Source organism: Mus caroli, unplaced genomic scaffold, assembly GCF_978045245.1.
Source record: "Mus caroli unplaced genomic scaffold, Mus_caroli_1 scaffold_17, whole genome shotgun sequence".
NCBI lineage: Eukaryota > Metazoa > Chordata > Mammalia > Rodentia > Muridae > Mus > Mus caroli.
The window spans coordinates 19,980,001-20,006,999 of NW_028227272.1; the positions used below are offsets into that span (position 1 = coordinate 19,980,001).

At 42.0% G+C, this 26,999-nt stretch overlaps 2 protein-coding genes and 5 non-coding genes across 11 annotated transcripts; 6 read left to right on the top strand and 1 right to left on the bottom strand.

Moving 5' to 3' along the window:
* The first annotated feature begins 4,318 nt into the window (after positions 1-4,318).
* Positions 4,319-10,585, top strand: Eif4a2 (eukaryotic translation initiation factor 4A2). Of its 5 annotated transcripts, XR_015045779.1 has the most exons (12): positions 4,335-4,435; positions 5,201-5,249; positions 5,337-5,469; positions 5,739-5,878; positions 6,606-6,774; positions 6,859-6,968; positions 7,232-7,375; positions 7,776-7,913; positions 8,139-8,228; positions 8,455-8,534; positions 8,990-9,100; positions 9,803-10,585. XR_015045779.1 is itself a non-coding variant. In XM_085832453.1 (11 exons), the coding sequence occupies exons 1-11, from the start codon at positions 4,407-4,409 to the stop codon at positions 9,945-9,947; spliced, it is 1,224 nt and encodes a 407-aa protein (XP_085688579.1). In that variant the 5' UTR covers positions 4,319-4,406; the 3' UTR covers positions 9,948-10,585. The 5 variants fall into 5 exon arrangements, 4 of the variants coding, with proteins under 4 accessions (XP_085688579.1, XP_085688580.1, XP_085688578.1 ...); XM_085832453.1 differs by lacking the exon at positions 8,990-9,100 and having other exon boundaries at positions 4,319-4,435; positions 5,204-5,249; XM_085832452.1 differs by lacking the exon at positions 8,990-9,100 and having other exon boundaries at positions 4,336-4,435.
* Positions 5,571-5,639, top strand: LOC115029658 (small nucleolar RNA SNORD2). Its single transcript, XR_003835218.1, has one exon. It is a non-coding gene; the product is annotated as a small nucleolar RNA SNORD2 (small nucleolar RNA).
* LOC115029609 (small nucleolar RNA SNORA63) lies at positions 7,007-7,131 on the top strand. Its single transcript, XR_003835178.1, has one exon. It is a non-coding gene; the product is annotated as a small nucleolar RNA SNORA63 (small nucleolar RNA).
* Positions 7,406-7,583, top strand: LOC147000610 (small nucleolar RNA SNORA81). The gene has a single exon (XR_015045801.1). It is a non-coding gene; the product is annotated as a small nucleolar RNA SNORA81 (small nucleolar RNA).
* On the top strand, positions 7,951-8,079 carry LOC115029608 (small nucleolar RNA SNORA63). The gene has a single exon (XR_003835177.1). It is a non-coding gene; the product is annotated as a small nucleolar RNA SNORA63 (small nucleolar RNA).
* LOC115029613 (small nucleolar RNA SNORA4) lies at positions 8,253-8,391 on the top strand. The gene has a single exon (XR_003835181.1). It is a non-coding gene; the product is annotated as a small nucleolar RNA SNORA4 (small nucleolar RNA).
* On the bottom strand, positions 10,577-25,483 carry Rfc4 (replication factor C subunit 4). Its single transcript, XM_021184532.3, has 11 exons — positions 25,403-25,483; positions 25,118-25,259; positions 22,053-22,131; positions 18,227-18,306; positions 14,754-14,873; positions 12,155-12,298; positions 11,813-11,933; positions 11,246-11,371; positions 11,082-11,162; positions 10,817-10,933; positions 10,577-10,740 (listed from the first exon to the last, which is right to left on the bottom strand). Exons 2-11 carry the CDS (start codon positions 25,246-25,248, stop codon positions 10,645-10,647), a joined length of 1,095 nt encoding a protein of 364 aa, XP_021040191.1. The 5' UTR covers positions 25,249-25,259; positions 25,403-25,483; the 3' UTR covers positions 10,577-10,644.
* Between the last annotated feature and the right edge of the window lie 1,516 nt (positions 25,484-26,999).

The following is a 26,999-nucleotide window of genomic DNA, read 5'->3' on the forward strand; positions in this document are numbered from 1 at the left end:
ACATGGTGGCTCACAACCATTTGTAATGAGATCTGACACCCTCTTCTGGTGTGTCTGAAGACAACTACAGGCTATTTAGATATAATAATAAATAAATCTTTTTTTTTTTTTTTTGGTTTTTCGAGACAGGGTTTCTCTGTATAGCCCTGACTGTCCTGGAACTCACTTTGTAGACCAGGCTGGCCTGGAACTCAGAAATCTGCCTGCCTCTGCCTCCCGCGTGCAGTGATTAAAGGCGTGCTCCACCACGCCCGGCTAAATAAATCTTTTTTTAAAAATTAAAAAAAAAAAAAGAAGTTATTGTGAAGAACATGAGAGTAAATGCTACCTTCTAAATGACCTTGGGAAACATTGCTACACACACACACACACACACACACACACACACAAAGAGAGAGAGAGAGAGAGAGAGAGAGAGAGAGAGAGAGAGAGAGAGAGAGAGTCTGTCCTCTAACTTGCTCCAGCAACTGAATAGTACAAAGAGGTAGGCAGCAGTAGCCTACCCATTCTTACCCAGCGTGGGTAAGAGTTTAAGAGAGCAGCAGGTCTCAAGGGAGTAGCAGACTAAGACAGGCTGTGTCTTAGTCAGGGTTCTACTGATTCATGAAACACCAGGGCTAAAAGCAAGTTGTGGAGGAAAGGGTTTATTTGGCTTATACTTCCACATCATCGGAGGAAGTCAGGACAGGAACTCAAGCAGTTTCGACCTCAAACTCCAGAACCTGGTGGCAGGAGCTGAAGCAGAGGCCATGGAGGAGGGCTGCTTATTGGCTTGTTCCTTATGGCTTGCTCAGTCTGCTTTCTTATAGAACCCAGGACCACCAGCCTAGGGATGGTACCACCCACAATGGATTGGCCCTCGTGGAAAATCACCAAGAAAATGATTTATAGATGGTTCTCTTGGAGACATTTTCTCAACTGAGGCTTTTTCCTTTCTGATAACTTGAGCTTGTGTCAATTTGACACACAAAACCAGATAGTATAGGCTGTGAACTTATTCAACAATAAACATTCATGAGTAGTAAAATAGGTCTGAGCCCGGCGTGGTGGCGCACGCCTTTAATCCCAGCACTTGGGAGGCAGAGGCAGGTAGGATTTCTGAGTTCTAGGCCATCCTGGTCTACAGAGTGAGTTCCAGGACAGCCAGGACTATACAGAGAAACTCTGTCTCGAAAAACCAAACAAAAACAAGGTCTGAAAATATACATAAACAAAATTTTGTGGACCAACTGATTATGAAACTGCTGTTTCATTTTTGTTATTTTAGTTTTATTTTATTTTGCTTTTGTGTATGGGTGTTCAACAGTGGCTGGCCTGGGCTGGAGGGATGGCTCAGAGGTTAAGAGCACTGACTGCTCTTCTTAGAGGTTCTGAGTTCAATTCCCAGCACATGGTGGCTCACAACCATCTGTAATGGGATCCAGTGCCCTCTTCTGATGTGTCTGAAGAGAGCTACAGTGTACTCATACATAAAATAAATAAATTAAAAACAAACAAACAAACAAACAAACAAAAAAACAACAGAGGCTGGCCTGGAACTTTTTATTTTAGACCAGGCTGGCTTCCAACTGTTTCACCTCCCTCTGTCTTCCAAGTGCTGGAATTAAAGGCATGTGCTGTGCAAGGCTCTATTTAATTTTTGGTATTTGTTTTGTTTTGTTTTGTTTTGTTTTTTGGTTTTTTGAGACAGGATTTCTCTGTGTAGCCCTGGCTGTCCTGGAACTCACTCTGTAGACCAGGCTGGCCTTGTATGTTTTGTTTTTAAACAGTATTTTTCAGGGGGCTCTCTCCCATGCTCTAGCCCAGGTGCACCTTGAACTTGTGATTCTCCTGGCTCTGCCTCTTGAGTAGGTAAAATCACAGGCCTGTGGCTTGGTTAAGATCTTTTTTTTTTTTTTTTTTTTTTTTTTTTAATTATCATCTGTAGTATAACTGGTCTCACATTCCAAGATTGTTAAGGAACATTTATATTTATTTATATAAATATTCATTCATTTATTTTTGAGACACAGTTTCTCTGTGTAGCCCTGGCTGTTCTGGAATTTGCTCTGTAGGCCAGGTTGGCCACAAACTCAGAGATCCCACTGCCTCCACCTCTACCTCTGCCTCACAAGTGCTGGAGTTAAAGGCTTGCACCACCACTGCCTGGCCACTAAGAGTATTTATAGCTAACTTTGATAAGGCTACTTTCAGATGAGAGCTGAGTATCCTTAAACTGGTGTTGACTCCATCTATACAGACTTACAAAACCTTAACAATCTCTGCTTTATTTTTAGCTCATGAGTTACTTGATGGTATTTATGTTGTGAGAACAGGATAAACACAGCATGTATTGGAAACACCTTGTAGGGTATGGAGACTTTGATTTATTATCTTCTAATTTATTAATTATTATTATTATTGTCATTTTTTTTTTCCAAGATTGGGTTTCACTATGTACCTCTGACTGTCCACTATGTAGACCAGGCTGGCCTTGAAACTCAGAGAGATCCATCTGCCTCCATGAGTGCTGGGATTAAAAGGCATGTGTGATCAGACTCAGACTATACTTTTTAAATACAAAATGTCTTCCACAGTTGTAGTCTAAAGGTTAGCCTTAACTATTTCCTCTTAAGGGACTTAGGAAAATCCTCAGGGCATGTAATGACAGTACTAACCATAAAGAAAACATCCAATGGGCAAATATGGTTTTCCTCAGTGAAGCAGTGAACTTTGTTGAGTTTCTTAGATCAGGAAGTATTTATTTTTATTTTTATGGCAACTTTGAAAGAGACTCTACACAGGATGGCCAATCCATTTTGTCACTCACTCACATGTCCCTTGAGGCAAGGTCTCATTATATAGCCCTTGCTAGCCTGAACCCTCTAAGACTTGCAGGGATCCACAAGCCTCCACTTTCTGAGTGCTGGGGTTAAAAGTCCATGTCACCACACCCGGTCTCTATTTTGTCATCATTTTGTAACAGTTTCTGACACAAAAACTTCCAAATAAGTACAGGTTTTATTTTTGAGTAAGGATAATACATAGGGCTGGCAAGATGGTTCAATGCTGGCCTTAGGGCCTGCCGACCTAAATTCCATCCCCAGGACCCACTTGTGGGATCCAAGTGGTAGGAGAAGAATCAACTCCTAAGAGTTGTCCATTGACAGGCACTGAGGTGCACACTCAATAAACTAATACAATTTAATCTTTTTAGAGCCAAATACTTTTGGTAAAGTACCAAACTGAGCCTTTTCCTCCTCTGGTAAATCAGCCTTTGCTCTTGGTCTTCTGAATTAATGAGAAAAAATTTGAGTGTTCAGGATACTTTCATATTTTAAAATTCAGTGATTAAATATCTTATATTTTTATGCAAGGGGCTCGAATTGTGGCTGACTGGAAGCGTCTAGGCTTATGCGGCCATGCAAGTTTATTATGGGCAATACGAACTGTATCATCTCAATTTCAGTAAGGCAACATTAGAGGATTAAAATCGCTTTTTGTTTTGTTTTGTTTTACCAGCTCTTGAAGTGCTAGGGCTGAGTCTGCCAGAAGCACCCATTTACATTTCTGTGTGACAAAGAATGACAGGTCCTTTGCACAAGTTGGTAGTGATTCTATCAATCATTTCTCGCACCTGTTAGGTTGAAATTATTAGCATTATTTTTTAAGCCAGAGCCGAAGACGACCGACCAGAAAGAGATGAAAATCGAATCACCACCCTAGGGACATCTGTTAATGATTCTACACACTGTGCTTCTTACAAAAATAGAACTGCAAACTGGATTTCCTAGGATGTGTTGGGTGGCCGACATTTTCCGTGGCAGGGGTTTTACACGTTCCAGATCTGAATGGATATTAAATGGCTGGGCGAAATGCCAGGTAGCCCTTTCCTGTCACATTAAACAGCAGTGAGAACGGGCGGGGTAACCCGATTCCGTTCCGACGCGGAACGCGGCGGCTCGGCCCAAGGGCACGCTGACGCGCAGGTAGCCCGGAGCTGCGTCCTGGAGACGCCGCCCGCCAGCGAACAGCACCACCGGCTTCCGCCCTAAGCGCCCAGAGCTCCGCCGGCCTCTGCGGCAGGGCCGCGGAAACCCCGTAGGAGCAGGGCGGCCGAGGAGCGCGGCGCGCGGTCGCGCTGCTGCAATATTCTTCCGCCGAAAGCAAAGAGTCCCAGACCCGCTCCCGATTCATGGATCTCCGGGAACGCTGTAATACCAAGTAATAGTTAAATGTGGATTTTGTCATCGACTTCCGTAGGGCTTCACCTCCGGTAACAAACTCCAGGAGTACAATTTTGTGGCTTCCGAAAGGGGAATAAGGGAATTCCTCCGCGAGAAACGGGATCCGGCCGCGAGCCTATAAAAAACGGGCGGCGCCGTCCGCCTGTCTTTTCAGTCGGGCGCTGAGTGGGTTTTCGGATCATGTCTGGTGGCTCCGCGGATTACAACAGGTACGGCGCTCCCGGGGCGGCCGGTGGCCTGTAGTGAAGGTCACTAGGACCCGCGTTGAGGTGGGTTGCTTGGCGGCCACACTGCAGGTATGCGGGCTTTTTCTTAGGGCACACACAGTCTCCTTGTGCCCTTCGAGAAGCTTCCATGATGGTAGGACTCCAGATGTTGGGGAGACAGGACGGATACAAGAACGGAGTATTAAGGATGCCCTTTCTTAGGACATATTATGACATCTTGGCCACTGCCCCTCCCCGTACGGGACATGGCAAGCGGAGCCGTGGCGCAGTCTGCTTAGGGGCGGGTAACCGGGTCCCGAAGGTTTATTGGCGGCCAGTGGCGCGAGCTGGGGTTCTTAGGGTTCTGTCGAGGTGGGAGATTGGACGGCCAGAGGACGATCACCCTGGACCGTGAAACGGGGCGACGGAGCCGTTGGCAGGGACCTGCCTGGGCCTTTCGGCGTCAATCACGCCGGCTTGCGCAGAGTTAGGGGCGGAGCTCGGCGCGCGGAGCACTCGCGAGAGCTTCCCTTCCCAAGCGGGAGGGCCTGGTCCTAGGGCACTGAGTACAGGGGCGTCTACACTTAGGGGGGTCCAAGTCCCCAGCTGTTGGGGAGGGCGAATGGCGCTTAGTTGCATTGTGGCCGGTTTTGAGGCGTTTTCAGCAGAGCACACGGGCGCGGAGTAATGAGGCACGGGGTGGAAGGGCCTTTTAGGGGTCTCTGCGTGACTTGGAAGCAGTATGTCTAACTGCAGTGTTCTTGTCAGCAGAGAACATGGCGGCCCAGAGGGAATGGACCCCGATGGTGTCATCGAGGTAAGTAGTGGGTGTGGACGTTAAAGGTTTGGGAAGGTACATTTTTTTTTCTCATGTCTTATTCATAGTTTTATTATTAACTTACAGAGCAACTGGAATGAAATTGTTGATAACTTTGATGATATGAATTTAAAGGAGTCCCTTCTTCGAGGCATCTATGCGTATGGTTTTGAGAAGCCTTCAGCTATTCAGCAGAGAGCTATTATCCCTTGTATTAAAGGTAAAACTCTATTGCCGTTAGGATAAGTGCTCTGCACATACATGGACCGGAAAAGGGAAAGTAACCTTTGGGGAAGTACTAGCACCTGATTGTATTCCATAAAGTGAAATGATGGCAAATCATCTTTCGGGACTGACCTGAAATGAAGAGAATACTCTTGCTGATCACTTATGTGGGTGTAACTTTATGTTCCAACTGGAATACATGGTGTATAGTAAGAAGTAACGATTTGATGTGGGATCGGTAAATATGTATCCTACTTTTTTTAGGGTATGATGTGATTGCTCAAGCTCAGTCAGGTACTGGCAAGACAGCCACATTTGCTATTTCCATCCTGCAACAGTTGGAGATTGAGTTCAAGGAGACCCAAGCACTAGTATTGGCCCCCACCAGAGAACTGGCTCAACAGGTATTGATAGTGTAGTTCAAAAAACTGCTTGCGTGTTGCATAGGTTTCAGGTTTCACAACTGTGAAGAATTTAAAATTAAAACGTATAAATTGTCCTAGTCCTGTGAGAGCCCCCATTTTAATTGTCCATGCATGCAGGGAGTTTTGTTGAAAGCTAAGCAGGAAATGGGTATTGTAGGTATGACTTTAGGGCTTGATTGCACCTCAACTGTTAAACCCATAGGTTTCTCAGGGTGGATTATATCTGTACCCATTTAAGATTTGGAATGCAGTTGTGCAACATGAAAACTGCAGTGACATGTTATACATTTGACTGTCTCAGTAGTTTGTGATGCATCTGTTGCATGCTATGTTTTCAAAGCACTGCTATATTGGCTTTGAAGTAACACTTCCTGATGAAGCTGCAAGCTTTATTCAGGTCAAGATTATAAGGCTCAGTGCCTTCTGGGAAAAATACCAATATTTGCCCTTACAGCATTTCACTACACAGTGGAGAATGTAGGAATTGATTACTTATGTTCCTAGTTGGTGTTTGAGGTAACAAGGTCCCAAGTTTAAAAAGAGGAGGGAGCATTAAGTTTAAGAGTGAATTTTAAACTTGAAATTAGTAAATTTTGTGCTATGCATGCATAAAAGCTGTTGGCATATATAATAGTGCAATTATGCCTTTAAGCTTAGTCTTAGACCTAGGTTTTATAAAATGATAACTACCACTTTTGGCTTTTAGATCCAAAAGGTAATTTTGGCTCTTGGAGATTATATGGGAGCAACTTGTCATGCTTGCATTGGAGGAACAAATGTTCGAAATGAAATGCAGAAGTTGCAGGCTGAAGCCCCTCATATTGTTGTTGGTACTCCAGGGAGAGTGTTTGATATGCTAAACAGAAGATACCTTTGTAAGTAGTGACTTTTTAATGGTCCTTTCTTATCAAAAGGTTATATGAGAACTTGGTGATGCAGTGTGACTTTCTTATTAACAGCTCCAAAATGGATCAAAATGTTCGTTTTGGATGAAGCAGATGAAATGTTGAGCCGAGGGTTTAAGGATCAGATCTATGAGATTTTCCAAAAATTAAATACAAGCATTCAGGTAAAGTTTATTTCTTCTATTCACTTGGGTTAGGTTTCATGCAGGTACAGTTACAATAAGACTGAAGTGTTCTATTGTCGTTCCCCCTGCTTAAAGCATTTGATACATTACTATCTCTGCCTAGCTCTACCATGCTGAGGCAGAGACGCTTGGTTTCAAACATTTTTCCCTCTAGCGTTTGCTAAAAGATTATACAAACTAAGCGGACAAGTATTTATTTTTTAAACTAAAGACAACTAAAGACAAGTATTTATTTTTTAAAGGTTGTGTTGCTTTCTGCCACAATGCCAACTGATGTGCTAGAAGTGACCAAGAAATTCATGAGAGATCCAATTCGAATCCTGGTGAAGAAGGAAGAATTGACCCTTGAAGGAATTAAACAATTTTATATTAATGTTGAACGAGAGGTAATTTTGTTACAAGTTTTTTTTTTTTTCACCTTCTTGTATAAGCACTGTGCTAAAATTGCAGGAACTAGGATTCTATCTTGGTTTTTGTAATAATGCTAGCAGAGTACACACAAGAAGAAAAGTAACTGCACTGGATTGCAAAGACTGGGATGGACCTCTTTCTTAATGTCCAGTGTCCTGTGTCATAAGATTCGGTGCAATAAGTCTTTAGACCAGCAATAAATACTCAACTTGGAGATCATCATGACCATTTGGGGGTGGCATATCAGATACTACAGTCAACAGTTAGAATAGCCACAAATTTATGGTGGGGAAACTATTAGAGGGCTGCAACATTAGAGTTGACAACCACTGCTTCAGTTTTGTTAAAAATCATGGGAATTTTGTTTGATTTTAGGAGTGGAAGCTGGACACTCTTTGTGACTTGTATGAGACTTTGACTATCACACAAGCAGTTATTTTTCTCAATACAAGGCGCAAGGTGGACTGGCTCACGGAGAAAATGCATGCCAGGGACTTCACAGTTTCTGCTCTGGTAAGAGTTGAATTTAGTAATGCTAATTATAGCCATTAAGCAGGATTTAACTACAATATAGCTGCTCAGTGCTGTGTTGTCGTTCCCCCTGCTCAGAGTAATTGTTTCTTAACTATACCTGTCTGCCATCTGCCTGTAGCAGCCAGGGACGCTTGGTCTCAAACATGATTGAAATTAAATGTATGCTTGAATAGAGATTCTTGATTTGAGTTGTTGCATTTGCAGCATGGTGACATGGACCAGAAGGAAAGAGATGTCATCATGAGGGAATTCCGATCAGGGTCAAGCCGTGTTCTGATCACTACTGACTTGTTGGTGAGTCTGCTCTTGTGTATTTTAGTACCAAAAGCTAGATTTGTGGGGAAGGTTTATTAAATAACCTTAACCAATTCAGGCTATTTGGTAGAATAAGTAAGACCACACTCCACAGTGGGCTATACCACTTAGTATGGTTCATTACTATATTGTGGCCTACATTGATTGCGGGGATGTCTATCTAGCTTTTTGAATTAGGATATTGAACAACCTCTTTTTCATTCAGGCTCGTGGGATTGACGTGCAACAAGTGTCCTTGGTTATAAACTACGATCTACCTACCAATCGTGAAAACTATATTCACAGGTGAGAAGAAAGCATCTCCAATATGTATTGGAGAAGTAAATTCAAACACTTTTCTACGGTGTTTTGTATACAAGGTACTGGCAACTCAGGGAATAGGTGGCAGTAAAAAGGCATAGTAATTTACTAAGGTCTATAGACATTGTACTTGGGAAGCTTGGTCAGAACAAAGTGGGAAAACTTGTAATGTGGCCAAGGTTGTGTACACACATGCAGATGAGGTTAGGTTGCTTTAGATTACTTTTTGGTCTTAGCTTATGTTTTGAGCCTTTTTAGTGAGTTTCTTGTGTCCATGTGCTTTTTTTCTTGGTGATTGATTCTATACAGTTGGGATTTTCTTGGTGTTGCTGGTAGCATTTTGAGTGATTCCCTGGTTTAGTTATAGTGGCTTTTATCCCTAAATAAATTGAATTGTACTTTGTTATATGATGTAAAAAAAGACTTTTTAAAAAATACAGGAGTCGATAGCGGCAGTTGATGACGAGATGGCACTCAGAAACGGCGTTGACGTAATTTAGGACGTGGAATCATAAGCGAAACAGCACACTGTTTGAATAAAGAGCGAGTCGGTATTTATATTTGATTTTCTTTTGTCATGATTATTTGATATTTTAAGTTGTTCCAGCCCAAGGCATTTTGTATGTTAGCATTTCTGATAGGGAGCGATAGGTGGTTTGTATTGTCTGGTACTTTGTAGGAAGGTAGAGAGCTGTTTTGGAGGTAACACGTTTGAGTAATTTGAGTATATAACGTGTGAAAAGAAGCTGAGCAAAAAGCAGTGATAAGTTTGGGTTACCATACCAAATACTTGCTTTCACACTGGAAAAAAAGTAAGTTTTAGAAAATAGTTAACCTTGCAGCATTTGTATTTACAGTTCCAGAAGTGCGTCGAAATGGATTGTATAACTGTTTTCTTTTATTCCTGGTGTTTACATTTGTCCCAGGCTGACAACTGCTCCTGGCTGGCCCACTTTGGTATGGGCTTTAATTTCACCCCAAACACAATACTGTCATCTGCTTTATTGTAATGCTCAAGGCGCCTATCTCATTTTGCAGCCAGACAAGCCTTGAATTCTTTTGGCACTATCTGCAAAGGAAGATGTTTTTCCACCTGGATATTGGTTTTATCAGCTAGTGCTCCACTTAGAAGCACGAACTATAACCCTGATTAGTAAACAGCAGCTGATGGTTAACAAGTGGATCGTCATATTCAGTAGCTTTAAATAGTACTAAAGCAACTTGCTGACTGTTTGTTTCTTTCTCTTACACAGAATTGGCAGAGGGGGTCGATTTGGGAGGAAAGGTGTGGCTATAAACTTTGTTACTGAAGAAGACAAGAGGATTCTTCGTGACATTGAGACTTTCTACAATACTACAGTGGAGGAAATGCCCATGAATGTGGCTGACCTAATTTAATTCCTGGGATGAGATAGTTTTGAATGCAGTGCTCGCTGTTGCTGAATAGGCGATCACAACGTGCATTGTGCTTCTTTGAGAATATTTGAATCTTGTCTCAATGCTCATAACGGATCACAAATACAGATTCTGATAGCAAAGCGACTTTAGTCCTGAGCTCTTGTGAGGAAAGGCATTGGCTTTATCCTCTTTAGAGTTAGACTGTTGGGGGTGGGTATAAAGATGGGGTCTGTAAAATCTTTTTTTCTTAGAAATTCATTTACTAGTTATGTAGAAATGGTTGTATTAGATGTTCTCTATCATTTAATAATATACTTGTGGACTAAAAGATATAAGTGCTGTATAAAATCAGCCAATTATGTTAAACTAGCATATCTGCCTTTATTGTGTTTGTCATTAGCCTGACTAGAAAGGCCTTTAAAGTGATTTCTTTTTCTAGAGAAACTTTGAATGCATTTTGTTGGTATTGTATTTATTCAATAAAGTATTTAATTAGTGCTAAGTGTGAACTGGACCCTGTTGCTAAGCCTCAGCAAGCAATCATCCTAGGTAGGGTTAACCCCCAGTAAAATTGCCATATTGCACATGTCTTAATGAAGTTTGAATGTTAAATAAAATTGTATATTCACTTTATAGGTGGTCTGGCCGTTTTATTTATAAGAACTGGTTTCATACAAAAGGGGAGAGATGAAGCATCTTAACAGTTCTGAGTTAGCTGCTGCATCACAGTTGCACAGAGGCTCATCAACTGCAGGTGTTCATCTGCACCATCTGCTAAGCACTTGTCCACTTCCTGCAAAAGGAAATAAAAAGTTACCAAGACAATGCCAAAAAAGGACTTTTGTTTGTTGAAGTATAATAATGCTTACAGCAAGTTTCTCTGTGATAATGGACTTATGTTTATCAGACAGATTTTCATTTTCTATAATTGCATCATGAAGTTGATTGACAAGCTGAGTAGCTGCATGTCCTTCGTCAATGAGGTTCTGCAACAGAAAGTTTAGGATTAGGAATGGTGCTAAAATTGAACCTACTAAACTCATCTATGATTTCTGTCAAACCCAGAATAGTTTTGCTCCAGATTGCCCTGGCCCCTCTGGACTACCCAGTCAGTAGTGTAAAAGGACTATTAACCTTTACCACAGCTTCTAGTTTGTCAAAAGAGCCACTGTGACATGCAGTGAAGATTCCATCAATGGTTGCAGCTGGTATTACCTGAAACAATAAGCATTAACAGTCAGGACAAGGTCTCTAGCTTGAAGGACTGTAAAAGCCAAAAGGGTTTTTACTGTACTTGCCCCAGCAATGTCTGTGATCACATCTTCAGAGACTTCCTTTCCTCCTGTTAGTCGAGTGGCACTTTGAAGAAATGTAATGGCTTTCCGTAAATCTCCTTCTGATATTTTAACAAGATACGCTATTTCCTGAAGAGAAAATTTGCAAGAAAATTGGGCAGACACAATGATGGAGTTAAATTCCCAGAACCCAGTGTGAGGAGCAAGACCTCTAACCTACATAAAATCATACTTGATTATAGAATTCACAATAATGCATGTGTGGAATCTTGTGCTTCAACTGTTGCTCCCTTTTTTATGTATATGAGTTCACTGTAGCTGTCTTCAGACACCAGAAGAGACATCAGACAGCATTACAGATATGGCTGTGAGCCACCCTGTGGTTGCTGGGAATTGAACTCAGGACCTCTGGAAGGAATCAAGTGCTCTTAACCGCTGAGCCATCTCTCCAGCCCGCAACTGTTGCTCACTTAACATCAAGATTTGAGCATTATTTTCAAGACCTCTCCAAGATGTACATTCATAAAAGGGGTTAGTATAAAACTAACCACCATAATAATTAGTAATTACCTCATTGCCAATTTTGACATTTTCCTTCTCAGCAATATCCAGTAATCGCTTCTGTTGAATTTTATCTGACAGAGGCTTGAAGCGGAATTTTGAACATCTAGAAGTGAGGGGTTCAATTATTCTGAAAAAGATTGAAAGAACCATGATGTATTTCAAAGCATAGAAAGAGGACTCTGGATGTTCTCATTACAAATTCAAGTTGGAAGATGAAGTTACTTTGATCTGATTATTATACATGTATATGTGTATAGATATGTCCACTGGTGTCCCATAACTACATAGCAATACTATGCACAATTTTAAAAAGGCTGTTTTGCATGTGTCTTCAGGGTGAATACATACCGACTGACATAGTTACAGATGAGGCAGAATCTGGTTGTTTTTGATTCCTTTTCCATGGTACGCCTTAAAGCTGCCTGAGCAGCTGAAGTCATCGAATCTGCTTCATCCAGAATTACAATCTTAAAGGGAGGACATGGCTTCCCACTAAATCAGAAACAAAGGAGTTTAACCTCAATAAGTATCTTTGTTGAGATACAATATATAGTTTATATTTCACTATGTGGTAATCCATAACTCTTGGTCATACATAACTATAGTTTACTTTGGAACTCTACTTATGGTTATGTGTATGGCTGGGTGCATGCATTCCACAGCACTCATGTGGAGGTAACAGTGTAAAACTCTGGAGTTGGCTCTCTCCTCCCACCATTACACGGGTTCTGGATAACAATCTCAGGTTGTCAGGCTTGCATGACAAGTACTTACCCCTCTGAATCTATATTGTTTATAAAATGATAGAAACTACAATGAGATTTAACAACTATAACATTATTATTCTTGTGCTTTTTGATCAGGACGACCTTTAATACTGCAACAGTTTGAGTGGATACCTAGGCAGACAAGTGATTTTATGCCTAGACAGGTCAGCATGACATTGTTTCTCCAAGCTACTCAAAGACTGGTGTGCAACCTAAAATGCATGCCTCTAAAGTTCTCAGACCACAGTTAGCCATACGTAACTGAAAGTATAGACTATGGGTTGAGGAAGAACATACAATATTCAAGAACTGTAAAGCCACTACCAAGTGCTAGTGTAGACTCTTCACCTCAAAAAGCAGCTGTTTATCAGCAGTCCCTTCAAGACTCCCGCTCCAACACTAGGCGACTTCCTGTCTCCTAAGCTTTGCTTGTTCTGGAGGTTCATGGTCTAGAGCTGGCTGTTTAGTGTATTTTTTACTGCTAAGCAGATAGACAGCTATTTCATATTTTATTTACCCACTAACCAGTTTGGTATGTTTTGGTGTATTGACTACTAGGAACAATTATGAATCTTGTATATATTTTTAGGCAACCAAATTTTCATCTTTTAGGTGTGTATACTAGGAATGGAAATATGTGTACAGCATTCATGTGAGGTCAAAGAACAACCTTTTCTCCCCACCTTATGGAATGGACTCAGGCTGCAGGTCTGTGAGGCTGGCATTTTCATTGTTGGCTATCTTTTTTTTGAGACAGGGTTTCTCTGTGTAGCCCTGGCTGTCCTGGCACTCACTTTGTAGACCAGGCTGGCCTCGAACTCAGAAATCCGCCTGCCTCTGCCTCCTGAGTGCTGGGATTAAAGGCGTGCGCCACCACGCCCGGCTTCACTGTTGGCTATCTTAAAGCCCAATTCTGCTTAATCTTTAGAGGAGCTGACAAACTTTTCCAAGACTCTGTTCTATTTTATATTCCAGTCATCAAGGTGACATTTACAGTGTTTTTCCTTAACAAGTGCTTGTTGTTTTCTGCTTTTTGTTATTTCAGCAATGTTAGTGGTTGAAAAACATCTATGACATTTGCCCTTTTTGTAGTTGTATTTTATTGAGTTTTAATTCTTTTTTTTTTTTTTTTGGTTTTTACGAGACAGGGTTTCTCTGTATAGCCCTGGCTGTCCTGGAGCTCACTTTGTAGACCAGGCTGGCCTCGAACTCAGAAATCCGCCTGCCTCTGCCTCCCGAGTGCTGGGATTAAAGGCGTGCGCCACCACGCCCGGCGAGTTTTAATTCTTGACATATTCTGAATTGAAGAAGTACTTTCCCAGACAGATGATTTATAAACATTTATTCCAGTTTTGTGGGTTAGTTTCTGAACATTGATTGTGCTGCAGTTTATTCCCTATATCATGTTTCTTTAACCAAGCTGAATTTTGTTTTGGGCTTCTACTGTTCATTTAGTCAGTCCAGGTTCATTTTATGATATTCAGCAAACTACTAGAGGTATTTCAATGCTTTTCAGTCTTCATGCTGCCAGGCTGTTACTGACATCACTGTATGGGGCTCTGGCTGACACCAATGCCTTCAATGTGTCAACAAAGGGAGGGAGGGGCCATGCCCCTAACTACCCACCCCAGGGAGAGCAGAACCAGCAGGATCTGACTGTCATAGCAAGGGCACATGCTGAGGAAGTCCAGACTGCAGTAGCATTAGGACCTTGTAGGGCTTGGCAGCATGAAGAGCAGTGACGCTAAATTGCTGCCCTTCTACTTCCCACTCTCCCCACTCGGGATTCCCACTGTCAACTCATAATTTGTCTTACTCTGGTTTGTGTTAAACATGGAATCTGAGACTGGTAATTTAAAGAAACGTTAATTTATTTCTTGGTTCTAGATATTAGGAAGCCCAAGATGGTGAGGATTTTCTAGTCAAATCACTAAGAAAGAAACCATATGCCCTGTTGTGGTAAGCAGGGTCTGTCATTTGATAAAGATACCAGAAGGGCTTTCTTTCCTAACTTCTAAATAAGTTATCCCACCCAAATGCCCGACCTCTAAATACCATTCACATGTGAATTTGGGAATTAAATTTCCAATACTTGACAGAAGGCCAAATTAAAACCACAGCCTATATTTAAAGCAAATATAACGAACTATATTATGGAGAGGGAAAGGCAAGTTACTTACTCGGAACGACTTCCTGATACAGTTAACTGAGCAAAATTTTTCACTTTCTCTCGGACTACTTGTATTCCACGTTCATCAGATGCATTTAACTCAAGGACTCTTAATCGAAAGAGTTCAGGCCTATTGCAAAATGAAAAGTATCATGAAGCATCATATAGCACTAAGTACCCAGGTGCTAGTGCTGTGTAGGAGTTTAGAGTCCCCCTGGTGAGCAAGACAGAAGGCACAGTTACACACATGTTCTTTCATTGCAGAGCTATGCATTTAACATTTTGGCTAAATTCCTAGAGGCCAGGCATGGTGGCCAACACTTAATCCTAGCACCTGGGAGGCAAAGACAACCAGATCTTGGATCTCTGTGACTTCAAAGCCTGTCTAGTCTTTATACAGTGAGATCCTGTCTAAAAAACAAACAACAAATACTATATCTAATAAACATTTAAATTATTTGTTTTGTATAATAAACTTTTTCTATTAAAGTATGTTCTATTAAATAGTAACATATTCCTTAGATAATTTACTTATTCTTCAATTGTTAGACATCAAGTTCTAAATGTTATAATTTAACATATTTTGATTTCTTCTCATAGAATAGCTTGCTATAAAGAAAATTTGTAGATTAAAACATGAATAGGCAGGTTATACATGGCAAGGTAAGACTCAGGGCCTTACACGTTAAGTGAATGCTCTACCTACCACCTCATCCCTAAATATGAACTTTTCTTAAAAAGATGGATTCTCATAGCCAAGCTAGATTAGAACCTTCTATGTAGCCCACAGTGGCTCAAATTTGAAATTCTTGTTTCCATTTTTTAGTGCAGGATTTACAGGCATGCAACATCAATCACACTTGGCATATAAGCAATTTTTTTAAAAATTTATTTATTATATGTAAGTACACTGTCGCTGTCTTCAGACACTCCAGAAGAGGGCGCCAGATCTCGTTACGGATGGTTGTGAGCCACCATGTGGTTGCTGGGATTTGAACTCTAGACCTTCGGAAGAGCAGTCGGGTGCTCTTACCCACTGAGCCATCTCACCAGCCCCATAAGCAATTTTTAAATGATATGTAAAGTAACATGGCACAATAGAGATCTGAGAAATAAAAATAATAAAATTATGCTCAAGAAAACCATTGTTTCAAAATTTTCTCTATTGCATGCACTTTTTCATTTGGAAATGGTTTTGCTATGAAGCCCAAATTGGCTTCAAATATGAAATTATTTTGATGAGATTAGAGGAGTGTTCCACCATGACTGGTTTATATGCCTCTGTGTGTGTGTGTATATCTGAGCCCAAGGATGCCAGAGGTTGTTTTAGATCCCCTAGAGCTGATATGAGCTACCTAATGTGGGTGCTGGGATCGAGGATCTGAACTCTGGTCCTTTGATAACCTTTGATAAAGCTGAGCGATCTCTCTAAGTCAATGGTTTAGTTTATTCTTTATTTTAAGTCACATGTACAACTAAATATGAAATTTACAATTAAAGTAAATTCTTTAAGAATATCACTGCTGGGCATGTGGTGGAGCAATGACATTAGTCCCAGCACTTGGGGGACAGAGGCAAGCGAATCTCTGTGAGTTTGAGGCCAACCTGGTCTACAGAGTGAATTCCAGGACAGCCAGGGCTACACAAAGAAACTCTGTTTAAAAAAACAAAACAGACAAACAAAAGGATTATTACTAACATTACTTTGGAAACTGTTGTCATGTGGCCCAAGTTGGCCTTGAACTCATGATCCCGCCTTAGACTCCTGCATGTTGTCAGTATGCACAATGACTGGCCATGAACATAATTTTTAAAGTATAGTAAGAAGATACATAAAGTAGATCTGTGACCCATTCAAAAATAAATATGCTGCTGAATTTTGTTACACCACTAAGGTCAGTTCAGCTTGCATCTGTGAGTCATGGAATAAAAACTTCTGAGAAGCAAAGATTGCTCTCTTACACAAAAGTATCAGGCTTGGAACAGCTTTTTTCTTTTCGGACTGTTATAAATTCTTAAATGAAACTACATTTAGGAATTGTACAATTCGAAATCTAAAACAGTGACAGTAGTCGAGGTAGTAAACACGGGAAGGGGGATCTAAGCAAGATCACAGGAGGTTTTCTAATGCACCTAAAACTGCACTCAGTTACTACTCAACTGTGCTTTTGCTCAGGGGACCTGAGGACAAGAAATGTGGCCTGGCCACTAAAGGCAGGGCTGAGGCGGTACGTGGCAGGCGCTACATAAAGCCACATGTGAATCATTCAGAGGATATGACTGCCTGGGCCCCATAATTAAAGTAATGAAATCACAAGTTTCTCTGTTATAGTACCTGCAGCACACGAAGAAGGTTCAGAATGCTCAAGAGGTAGGAACTCAGTCACTCAGGGAACAGTAAAATGAGACCACGGAGATCTAATTCATTTTTTTGTTTGCTTGTTTTTCAAGGTAAGGTTTCTCTGTGTAGCCTTGGCTATCCTGGAACTCCCTTTGTAGACTAGGCTAGCCTTGAACTAAATCCTGCTAGGATTAAAGGTGTGTGTCCAAGACAGAACAATGGGAACAAACAAAACCAGCAATAAAGCCAACAAGCACCTTACAGAAAAAAAGGGGATAGAAGGAAACAGCACCAAAATCCCGAGTGCAGGTATCCATGGAGGGAAGAGGGAAGAGGGAAGAGGAAAGAGGTATGGGATTAGATGAAGTTACAGCATGGTTGCTCAGCATGGGTGCTGGGAACTGAACTTGGGTCCTCTGGATGGTCAGAAAGCCCTCTTAACTCCTACATCATCTCTAGTCTTAACCATTGATTCTAACATCACCTCTTAAACTCTTTTTTGTTCTTTTAAAGATTTCTTTTTATTTATGTGTGTTTCTATGTGAGTGCACGCTATGTGTATTCAGGTATCCTCAAAGGCAAGATGGTATCTGATGCCATGGGGCTGGAGTTACAGGCATTTGTGAGTCACTGGATGTAGGTGCTGGGACCCACACTCTAGTCCTCTGGAAGATAAGAAAGCTCTCTTAAGCCCTAAGCCATCTCTTCAGCCTCTGGTGTATAGTCTTTAAAAAAGAAGTTGACCAACTGTGGTGCTTTGAATAAAAATGGCACTCCCACAGGCTCATTAATTTGAATATTATTCACCTGAGAATGGCATTATTGGAAAAGTATTAGGAGGTATGGCCTTCTTGGAGGAAGTATGTCACTGGGATGGGCTCAGAGGTTTCAAAAGCATATGCCAGGCCTCAGTGCAATCTTGTGCTCTGTTTGTCTCTGCCTATGGATGAACATGTAGCTCTCAGCTACTTCTTCAGCATCATGCTTGCCTGCATGCTGCCATGCTCCCCACCATGATAGTAACCCTCTGAAACTGTAAACCTCACACAGTTAAATGCTTTCTTTTATAATTGTTGTCTTGGTCATAGTGTCTCTTCTCAGAAATAGAATAGTTACTAAGACACCCAGCAATGCCAACTTACCCAAAGAGCTCTCTAGCTGCTGCCAAAATGGTGGATGTTTTGCCAGTTCCAGGTGGCCCATAGAACAAGAGATTAGGAAGCTGCAGAAATTAAATTTTAATGTTTGTAGTTTATACGCTGTCACAAATAGATGAAACTGGGATTACTCAACCATCTGTAAAATGATATGGTAACTTTTGTAATAGAGAATACACACATCTAAAGATTTTTTAATGTAAGTGGTATCATAGTATTTGAAGTTCTAAACATGCTGGGCAGTGGTGGCGCACGCCTTTAATCCTAGCACTTGGGAGGCAGAGGCAGGTGGATTTCTGAGTTCGAGGCCAGCCTGGTCTACAGAATGAGTTCCAGGACAGCCAGGGCTACACAGGGAAACCCTGTCTCAAAAAACAAACAAACAAAAAATAAAGTTCTAAACATGCCCTTGAATGTGCTATGTAAGTGACCTTGATAAACTCCTGATCTCCTATGTCCACTCAGAGTTTCAGGCCACGATTCCCTGATAGTGCATTAAGTTCCAATTCAGGTAGATAAATCCTAAAGTTAAGAAAGTAGCCGACGGTCTGACTTTGGCCAAATCTTGCCCTTCTTGTTCATTCACGCTTTATTCATGGCTCATTCTACCAGGTGCCACTCTGGGTGTGACTTAAAAGCTCTCACTGGCTTCATACAACACTTGGAAAATAGTAACCTCAAGCACTCACAATGACTTCTGATAAGAAAGAACTTTCCCCTCTGAATGTCTGCACTTCTCAATCTGGACTCTGGCTCCATTCTTCATGTCTTTTCAAGACTACACATTGCATGTTATCTAACATCCATTCTAAAGTGGCTCTGCTTTTATTCACTATTTTTGCTGCACTTGTTTTAATTGGCAGTTATTAAGTGTTTAACAGTTGAGTTTAATTACAAAAGCCATGATTACCTCACTAGATCACTTAAAAAGGTAAAAATAACATTTTGTTTACAGCTGGGATTAATGGTGCATGCTTTAAATCAGCACTTGGGAGGCAGAGGCAGGCAGAGCTCTTGAGTTTGATGTAGGACAGCCAGGGCTACACAGAGAAACCCTATCGAAAGAAAGAGAGAGAGAGAGAGAGAGAGAGAAGACTACTTTAATATGAAGAGCATATTGTTTAAGATAACGCTATGAGACCCTATTTTCAAATAAAACTCAAGACACCTTATGTGATAATTTTATGTGATAATATCAACTTGATAGATTCTAGGTTCACAAATCTGTGGACACGTCCTTGAGGAATACCTCTAGGGAAGTGTTTCCTCAGGGTCAGCCCAGAAGACACACAGAGGTCCAGGCAAGTGAGGCTACATGTTGAACTGAAAACAAAACTTAGCATCATCTAAATGGTTCTAGCTTTACAGACATAAAAGATACAAGAACAGGAAGGCTGGAGAGATGGCTCAAAGGTTAAGAGCACTTGACTTGTGTGTTCTTCCAGAGGTCCTGAGTTCAATTCCCAGCAATTATATAGTGGCTCACAACTATCTGTAATGCGATCTAATTCCCTCTTTTGGTGTGCACAAAGACAGAGCACTCATATACATGAATAAGTAAATCTTTTTAAAAAATGTAACTATAAAGTCACAGTGCTTATGCCAAGGTTCAAAATGCAGCTGAGGTTACTGAAAGAAGCTGTCTGTAAAAGTGAGGCAGAAGTTGCAAAGCAGATGCCAAGATCACACAGTGTCTGCTGAGGTCCAAGACAGAGTATGTGTGCTGCAGGTGGCAGAGCTGGAGGAATGGGGCCACCTAAGTCCTTTGTTCAAGAGCCTCAAGTGTGGGCCTTGATAGCTATCCAATCGGGTTTAAGATATTCATCTACTCTTTCCTTGCTACAACCTTTCGTCCCTTTGGGGATAGGGATGCTCATCTGTGCAACTGTATATTATTATGTAACTTGGCTTTGATTTGAAGGGACTCAAAATTTAGAGACGTAGTCTCAGAAGAATCTCTACCCATATTCTTTTAAACAGTTTTACCACTGTGAAAGACTGAGAATTTTTGAAGTTGTTTTGAATACATTTTCGCATTATGAGTCAGCCATCAGCCTAGGGGGACAAAGATTAGAATGCCATAGTTTAAAAGTTTTATGTTTAAATGTTAAGTTCACGAGGAGAGACTTATAATGGTAGCAGTATTAACTGTATATTTGACATGAGCACTAGGGAGTAAGGGGGTTGAATACTGGCATCCACCTCTCTTCCTCTTCTTTTTATTTTTTAAATTCATTTTTATGTTCATTGGTGTTTTGCCTGCATGTATGTCTGTGTGAGGGTGTCAGAGACCCTGGAACCAGAGTTACAGATAGGTGTGAGCTGCCATGTGGGTGCTGAGAATTGAACCTAGGTACTCTGGAAGAGCAGCCAGTGCTCTTAACCACTGAGCCATCTGCTTCTTGAGCATAAATGCAGTGTGACCAGCTGCCTCAAGTTCCCAATGCCATGCCTTCTCTATCTTGTACTGTGAGCCAGCATAAACCCTAAGTTGTATTTTGTCTCAGCAATGTACAAAGTAGTTAGCATACTATACCAGGTCCCATAGTTTTTCAGATAATAATTATTTTGACCTGTACATGACTTAGTATTTGTAATGATTAACCCAAGGAACTATAATACATTGACTCTTGTTTTTAGTCTCATTTACCTTTTCTTTCTTTCTTTCTTTCTTTCTTTCTTTCTTTCTTTCTTTCTTTCTCTTTCTTTCCTTCTTTCCTTCCTTCCTTCCTTCCTTCCTTCCTTCCTTCTTCCTTTCTCTCTCTCTCCCTCTCCCCCTCCCTCCTTTCCTTCCTTTTTTCTTTCAAGAGACAGGGTTTCTCTGTGTAGCCCTGGATATCCTTAGAGCTAGCTCTGTAGACTAGGCTAGTCTGTGTTGATTTGGGGAGGGGGGGTTCATCTCAAATATCCTTAATTTGGATCTATGTAAATGCTATGGCTTGGGTTTGAAATGTTTCTGAAAGGCCCGTGTGTGTATCTCGGCTGAGCCTATGGTACTAATGGGTAAGTGTAACTTCACTGTGGCCGGCCAGGGGTTTACTATGTACCCGTGTGTGTATCGCGGCTGAGCCTATGGTACTAATGGGTAAGTGTAACTTCACTGTGGCCGGCCAGGGGTTTACTATGTACCCGTGTGTGTATCGCGGCTGAGCCTATGGTACTAATGGGTAAGTGTAGCTTCACTGTGGCTGGCCAGGGGTTTACTATGTACCCGTGTGTGTATCTCGGCTGAGCCTATGGTACTAATGGGTAAGTGTAACTTCACTGTGGCCGGCCAGGGGTTTACTATGTACCCGTGTGTGTATCGCGGCTGAGCCTATGGTACTAATGGGTAAGTGTAACTTCACTGTGGCCGGCCAGGGGTTTACTATGTACCCGTGTGTGTATCGCGGCTGAGCCTATGGTACTAATGGGTAAGTGTAGCTTCACTGTGGCTGGCCAGGGGTTTACTATGTAGACCAGGTTAGCTTCTGCTCCCAGATGTTAGAATTAAAGCCACATGACACTACACACAGCCAACTATATATATTTTTAAATGACTTGTTTTGATAACACATCTATAACTGTAGTATGCTTATATCTTCATGGTTTACTTGTTTGTCCTCTTTCTCCTATAAAATAAAAGCTCATGGAGAAAGGGTCCTAACCTATCTTAGTCAGTGATCTTTATTTCAATACTACATAATAACGTTACATAGAAGATGATTTGGCAAACTACTTATAGTTTTAAAAAATATCAAAGACTCAGTGCATGTATTTCATATGAATGAACCCTTAAATTTTCCAACGTCATCCAGTAGCATCTACTTACGTCAGCTCCTTCTAAAGACTTCTTCAGCACTGCAACCACTTCTTCCTGGAAAGCCACCTCATCCACACACTTTGGACGGCTGGAGGACGGAGGGAAGGGGGTTATGGAGCGCACTGTGGTAGCCACAGAAAAGTCTCAAGTGGGCTGGTGAGATGGCTCAGTGGGTAAGAGCACCCGACTGCTCTTCCGAAGGTCCAGAGTTCAAATCCCAGCAACCACATGGTGGCTCACAACCATCCGCAACGAGATCTGGCACCCTCTTCTGGAATGTCTGAAGACAGCTACAGTGTACTTACATATAATAAATAAATAAATAAATAAATCTTTAAAAAAAAAAAGAAAAGAAAAGTCTCAAGTGTTCCTGCTGCTAAGACACCAATGACAGCACTCACATGTTACTTATGAAGTTGAAGGAGGCAGAAACTCCATTTGTATTTACCTTGAACAAATACACACTACTGGAATGTAATTATTTTTGCCTTCTACCTGTACTGCATGATAAAATATTAAGCAGAATTTTATGTATCATAAAGAACAAGCTTGGAATTAAAGTCAACTGCATGTGGAGGCTTACCTCTTGAACCCCAGCAAGGAAGAGACAGAGGTAAGTAGTTCTCTGGATTTGAGGCTGGCCTGACCTAACTAATGTATTGCAGGACAGTCAGGGCTATACAGCACAGTCAGTCCTTTTCTCAAAACAAAACAAAACAAGGGTGAACACTTGCCTATAAAATCTCCCCCCCTCCCCCTAGTCAGGGTTTCTCTGTGTAGCCCTGGCTGTCCTGGAACTCACTCTGTAGACCAGGCTGGCCTCCAACTCGGAAATCTGCCTGCCTCTGCCTCCCGAGTACTGGAATTAAAGGCGTGTGCCACCACTGCCCGGCTAAAATCTCTCTTGAAAAGCTCATGAAGCTGAGTTAAAAACGACTATTTAATAACCTAACAAATGGCAACGACTTTGGTTTAAAATAAATAAATAAATCGCACACTCTTCCTCAGCTAATACATTAAATGGTCAGTACCATTTCTCCCCTCTTCAAGACAGAATTTCTGTGTAGCCCTTGTTGTTGTGGAACTTGCTCCGTAGACGAGTCTGGCCTTAAATTCAGAAATTTGCTGAGAGCTGGGATTATAGATATGTGCCACCAGGACCAGCTAATAATTTTGATCTTAAGTCACTTATTAGTAATTTTTATTTTTTGAGACACGTGTCTCACTGTGTACCCCTGGCTAGCTTGGAACCCCCTATCTGGACCACACATATCTGCTTGCCTCTCCCTCTCTAGTGCTGTGACTAAAGCTGTGAGCCACCTGCCATTATTTAGTAATTTTAAGAGAAACTATGACAAAGTTATCTTTCCAAACTTTATGACTGAGATTCCTACTTAGTAAATTAACAAAACATCCTTTTATTTTGAGGCTACAGACATGGCTTAGTGGATAAGAGCACCCGCTGCTCTTCTAGGGGACCTAGGCTCAATTCCCAGAGCCCACATGGTAGCTCACAACTATTTATAACTCTAGTTCTATGGTATTTGGCGCCTTTTTCTAGCCTCTATGGGCATAAGGTACACACTTGGAACACAGACAATATATGTGTAGGCCAAACACTCAAACACATGAACTAAAAACAATTTAAAATTTTTTATTTGTTGTGTGTGTGTGTGTCTGTGCCTGTGTGCAACACATACTGATGATGTCAAGGGAACAAATATCAGAGGTCACTTTTCCCCTTCCACTGCCGTGTTCAGGGATCAAACTCACGTTGTCAGGTTTCTACATCAAGTGTTTTTACCCACTGAGCCCTTTTATTGGCCCCAAATTCTCTGATCCACACCATCGTAATTAATCAGGTTGGTACTGGGCAAGAATCATTGCGTGTGCTATAAAGGTCTGCCAGAATGAGGCAAGTAACAATGAAACCATCCAAGGATGTATGACAGGCACAAGGTGATGTAAGGCTTCTCTAAAGGAGAGGCAGCATAAAAGTGAGCAAATGTGAGACCTTGGAGCCAGAGCCGTCTGACTGGAGAAGCTGAACCCTAGGTCCTCCCTTCCCCACCTCCTTGTTAATTAAAAAAAATACATATATAGATATGTATGTATGTGTATATATATATATATATACATACACACACCCACATGCATATATATACACACATAGATAGATAGATAGATAGATAGGTAGTTAGTTTTGGAGTGGTAAGATGGCTCAGCAGGCAAAGGCACTTACTGCCAAGTCTGATGATCCAAGTTTGACACACGGAATACACAGGGCAGCTAAGAACCTACTCCACCTGTGAGTCGAAGCATGCTTGTGATGGCATGCATCCTCCTTCCTCAATGATAAATTTTAAAAAATGTGAAAAATATAGATCTATGGGGCTGGAGTATAGAACAGTGGTAGAGTGCTTGCCTAGATTAAGGTTAGTGAGATTCCCAACAGGTAAGTGCGAGCTTTCAAAGTCCGATGATCTGAATCTGACCACCACTTGCTTTGCAAAGGCTATGGGATGAGTTGGGGGCAGGAAGAGGGGTGATATAGATGAAGTACTCATATTTGAACTTCTCAATAATATTGAAACAACAAAATAACACATGAGGACCTTGTTTGGCTTGTAAATAACCTGAAGATCCTTAGTGATTAAAGAGGTTACACGTAGCTGACGGTTCTAGTATCATCTAGCAAATGACAATGTAGTGTACTTCACTACTAAAACATCAACAACAACAAAAAAATCCCAACAAATTTCACCATATAAGAGTACAAGGATAAAAGTTAGATTTCAGTAGATTATAGCCAGCTCACAGAAACGTTGCTTCCTTCGTTTCTGTAGGACTCTAAAACTGTTACACTTTATAAAAGTCTTAGGTCATCTATATAACTAGAGAATTAAATTCAACTACTGTATCACTCCAAGGACCAAGACTTATTATTGGGTGATACCGCGTCCCCTTACCCCCAAAGGTGTGGTCTAAGTATAGCAAAGTCCCCCTTACATAAAAAAAAAAAAAACCCACTAGCACTTATTAGTTATTTCAACAAAAGTACAAGCAGTTCTTACTATTTTTCCACCCAAGGAACTGGTTTGACTTTCTTGGTTTCTCCACTGCTTCCTGCAGTGGCAGGTGTCCCCCGGTCCTTGGTCAGTTGTGGTTTGGCACTGACAGATGTGCCTTTCAGAAATGCCTGCATGGCTTCTTCTCCTGGGTGTAAGACAAAAAGAAACCATTATGGGGCAGCTCCCCTTGAAAGGACCCCTAACCTTGTGCCTAGGGAGAAGGCGGAGGTCACATCCCGGTCCCCGCCAGCCTGTAAAAGGCTGAGAACACCCAGACCCGTCACTTACAGACGTCGCCGTTCCCGGGGCACCGCGGTTCCCGCCACAGGACGGCGGCGAAAGGCATGGCGGGAGCGCGCCACGCAAAACGTCACTTCCGGCGCGCGGGTGCCAGTGACGCGCGCTTTTTTGGCTCGCGGTGGATAAGCGCGGCTCCTGGGTGCATCTGGGGCGCTCCGCGGAGATGATCCTGTGTAGACTCCGCGGCCAGACCTCGGCCCAGCAGACCCCGCAGAGCGCGGTGGGGGAGGAGCCGACCTAAGGAGAAAGCTTTGCTCGAAGGACCGGGCCTAGGGCGGGCCCACGCTGGGAGAGGCTTCCATTAAGCTTCTTGGGTTTGCTGCCATTGTCCGTCAGCCTGGAGGTCAGGGCCAGGACGTGCTCACTTGACCCTTCGCCGGAAGGGGACACTGTGCGGACTACTGCCCCGCCCCCGATATTCAAGGACACAGGGCAAACTGCTTTTTAGAAGTGAAGCTAGAGAGAAGGCTCAGCGGTTTAAGAGCATTGACTACTTTTGTGGAGGACTTCGGTTTGATACTTGGGGTTTTGATAGCCGTCTGGTGGCTCACAACTGGAACTCCAGTTCAGGGGTCCAACGTTCCCTTCAGGGCTGCAGACCCTGAATACGTGTGCTGCAGGTACTTTCACGCAAGCGGAATACTTAAACACACACAGCCTGGGGCAGATGTCTTTTTACAGTCAGTAAAATCAGCTTATTGTAGGGAGGGAGGACCATCTTCTATGGGCATCTTGTAATTCCCGAGACCCACTCAAAAACCTCGTGATCGGACAGGAGATAAACTCATCAGTTAAAAGTACTTGCTGCTTTCCCAGAGGACTGGAGTTTGCATTCCAGGATCTTGGGGCCGGGGGGGGGGGCAGTTTGGGTGGACCAAGCGAAAAAGAAAGGATTTGAAAGCTTTGTAGTATATACGGTCAGCAGACAGCTTGTCCTGTGAAGGACTTACTAGTCCAAATGAGCCTTTCAGTTCTTAGCCAGCCACTGCCCTTAGATGTCCTCATGTTAGCATAATAAGGTCATAGTGTAGCTTTGGTAGCAGAGGTGGTTGTCACACGAGTCCAACAGCGATGACTGCTCTAGTAACTGCATTGCTGGGAGCTGAACTTGCCAGCCACAGGAATGGAAGATAATCACCCTTCCTGGATAGAACCCCTGAGCCCTCGGGGGGTTCAACTAACCTTTGCCCTACAGTGGATAAAATGTCATTGTTTCTACCAGAAGTAGAATTTGTCTAATTGTGCTCATTTTCTAGAACTAAAATTCTAAAAGGCTGCGTTTCATCAGAAGCCTGTGCAGGGTTTGGCAGAAGTACACTTTCAGTCCTAAAATCGACCTACAAGGTCAGAATCTCTGGTGTCTGGGACTATGTATAAGGGTTTTTGTTTGTTTGTTTGTTTTGGTTAGTGGACATTATGTTTCTGCTTCCTCCAAACCTCAGATGGAAAACCTCAATGTAATTAATCCCCAGTGTTGTCCTCAGTAATTCCAGGGTTAATGCTATAATAAGAGACTTTGTTCTTTTCCGTTTTTCGTTCCCACTTGAGGTGGTTCTGCAAGAGATCCTTACCAGATGGTGGCACC

Excerpts from the sequence above, each read along its gene's own strand:
- Eif4a2 (XM_085832452.1), top strand. The coding sequence starts at position 4,407 with ATGTCTGGTGGCTCCGCGGATTACAACAG. Across the intron at positions 6,775-6,858 it reads GCTAAACAGAAGATACCTTT|CTCCAAAATGGATCAAAATG; the intron begins GTAAGTAGTGAC and ends TCTTATTAACAG. Across the intron at positions 8,535-9,802 it reads CGTGAAAACTATATTCACAG|AATTGGCAGAGGGGGTCGAT; the intron begins GTGAGAAGAAAG and ends TCTCTTACACAG.
- Rfc4 (XM_021184532.3), bottom strand. The coding sequence starts at position 25,248 with ATGCAGGCATTTCTGAAAGGCACATCTGTCAGTGCCAAACCACAACTG. Across the intron at positions 11,934-12,154 it reads ATCTGTAACTATGTCAGTCG|AATAATTGAACCCCTCACTT; the intron begins GTATGTATTCAC and ends AATCTTTTTCAG. Across the intron at positions 10,934-11,081 it reads AACTAGAAGCTGTGGTAAAG|AACCTCATTGACGAAGGACA; the intron begins GTTAATAGTCCT and ends TTTCTGTTGCAG.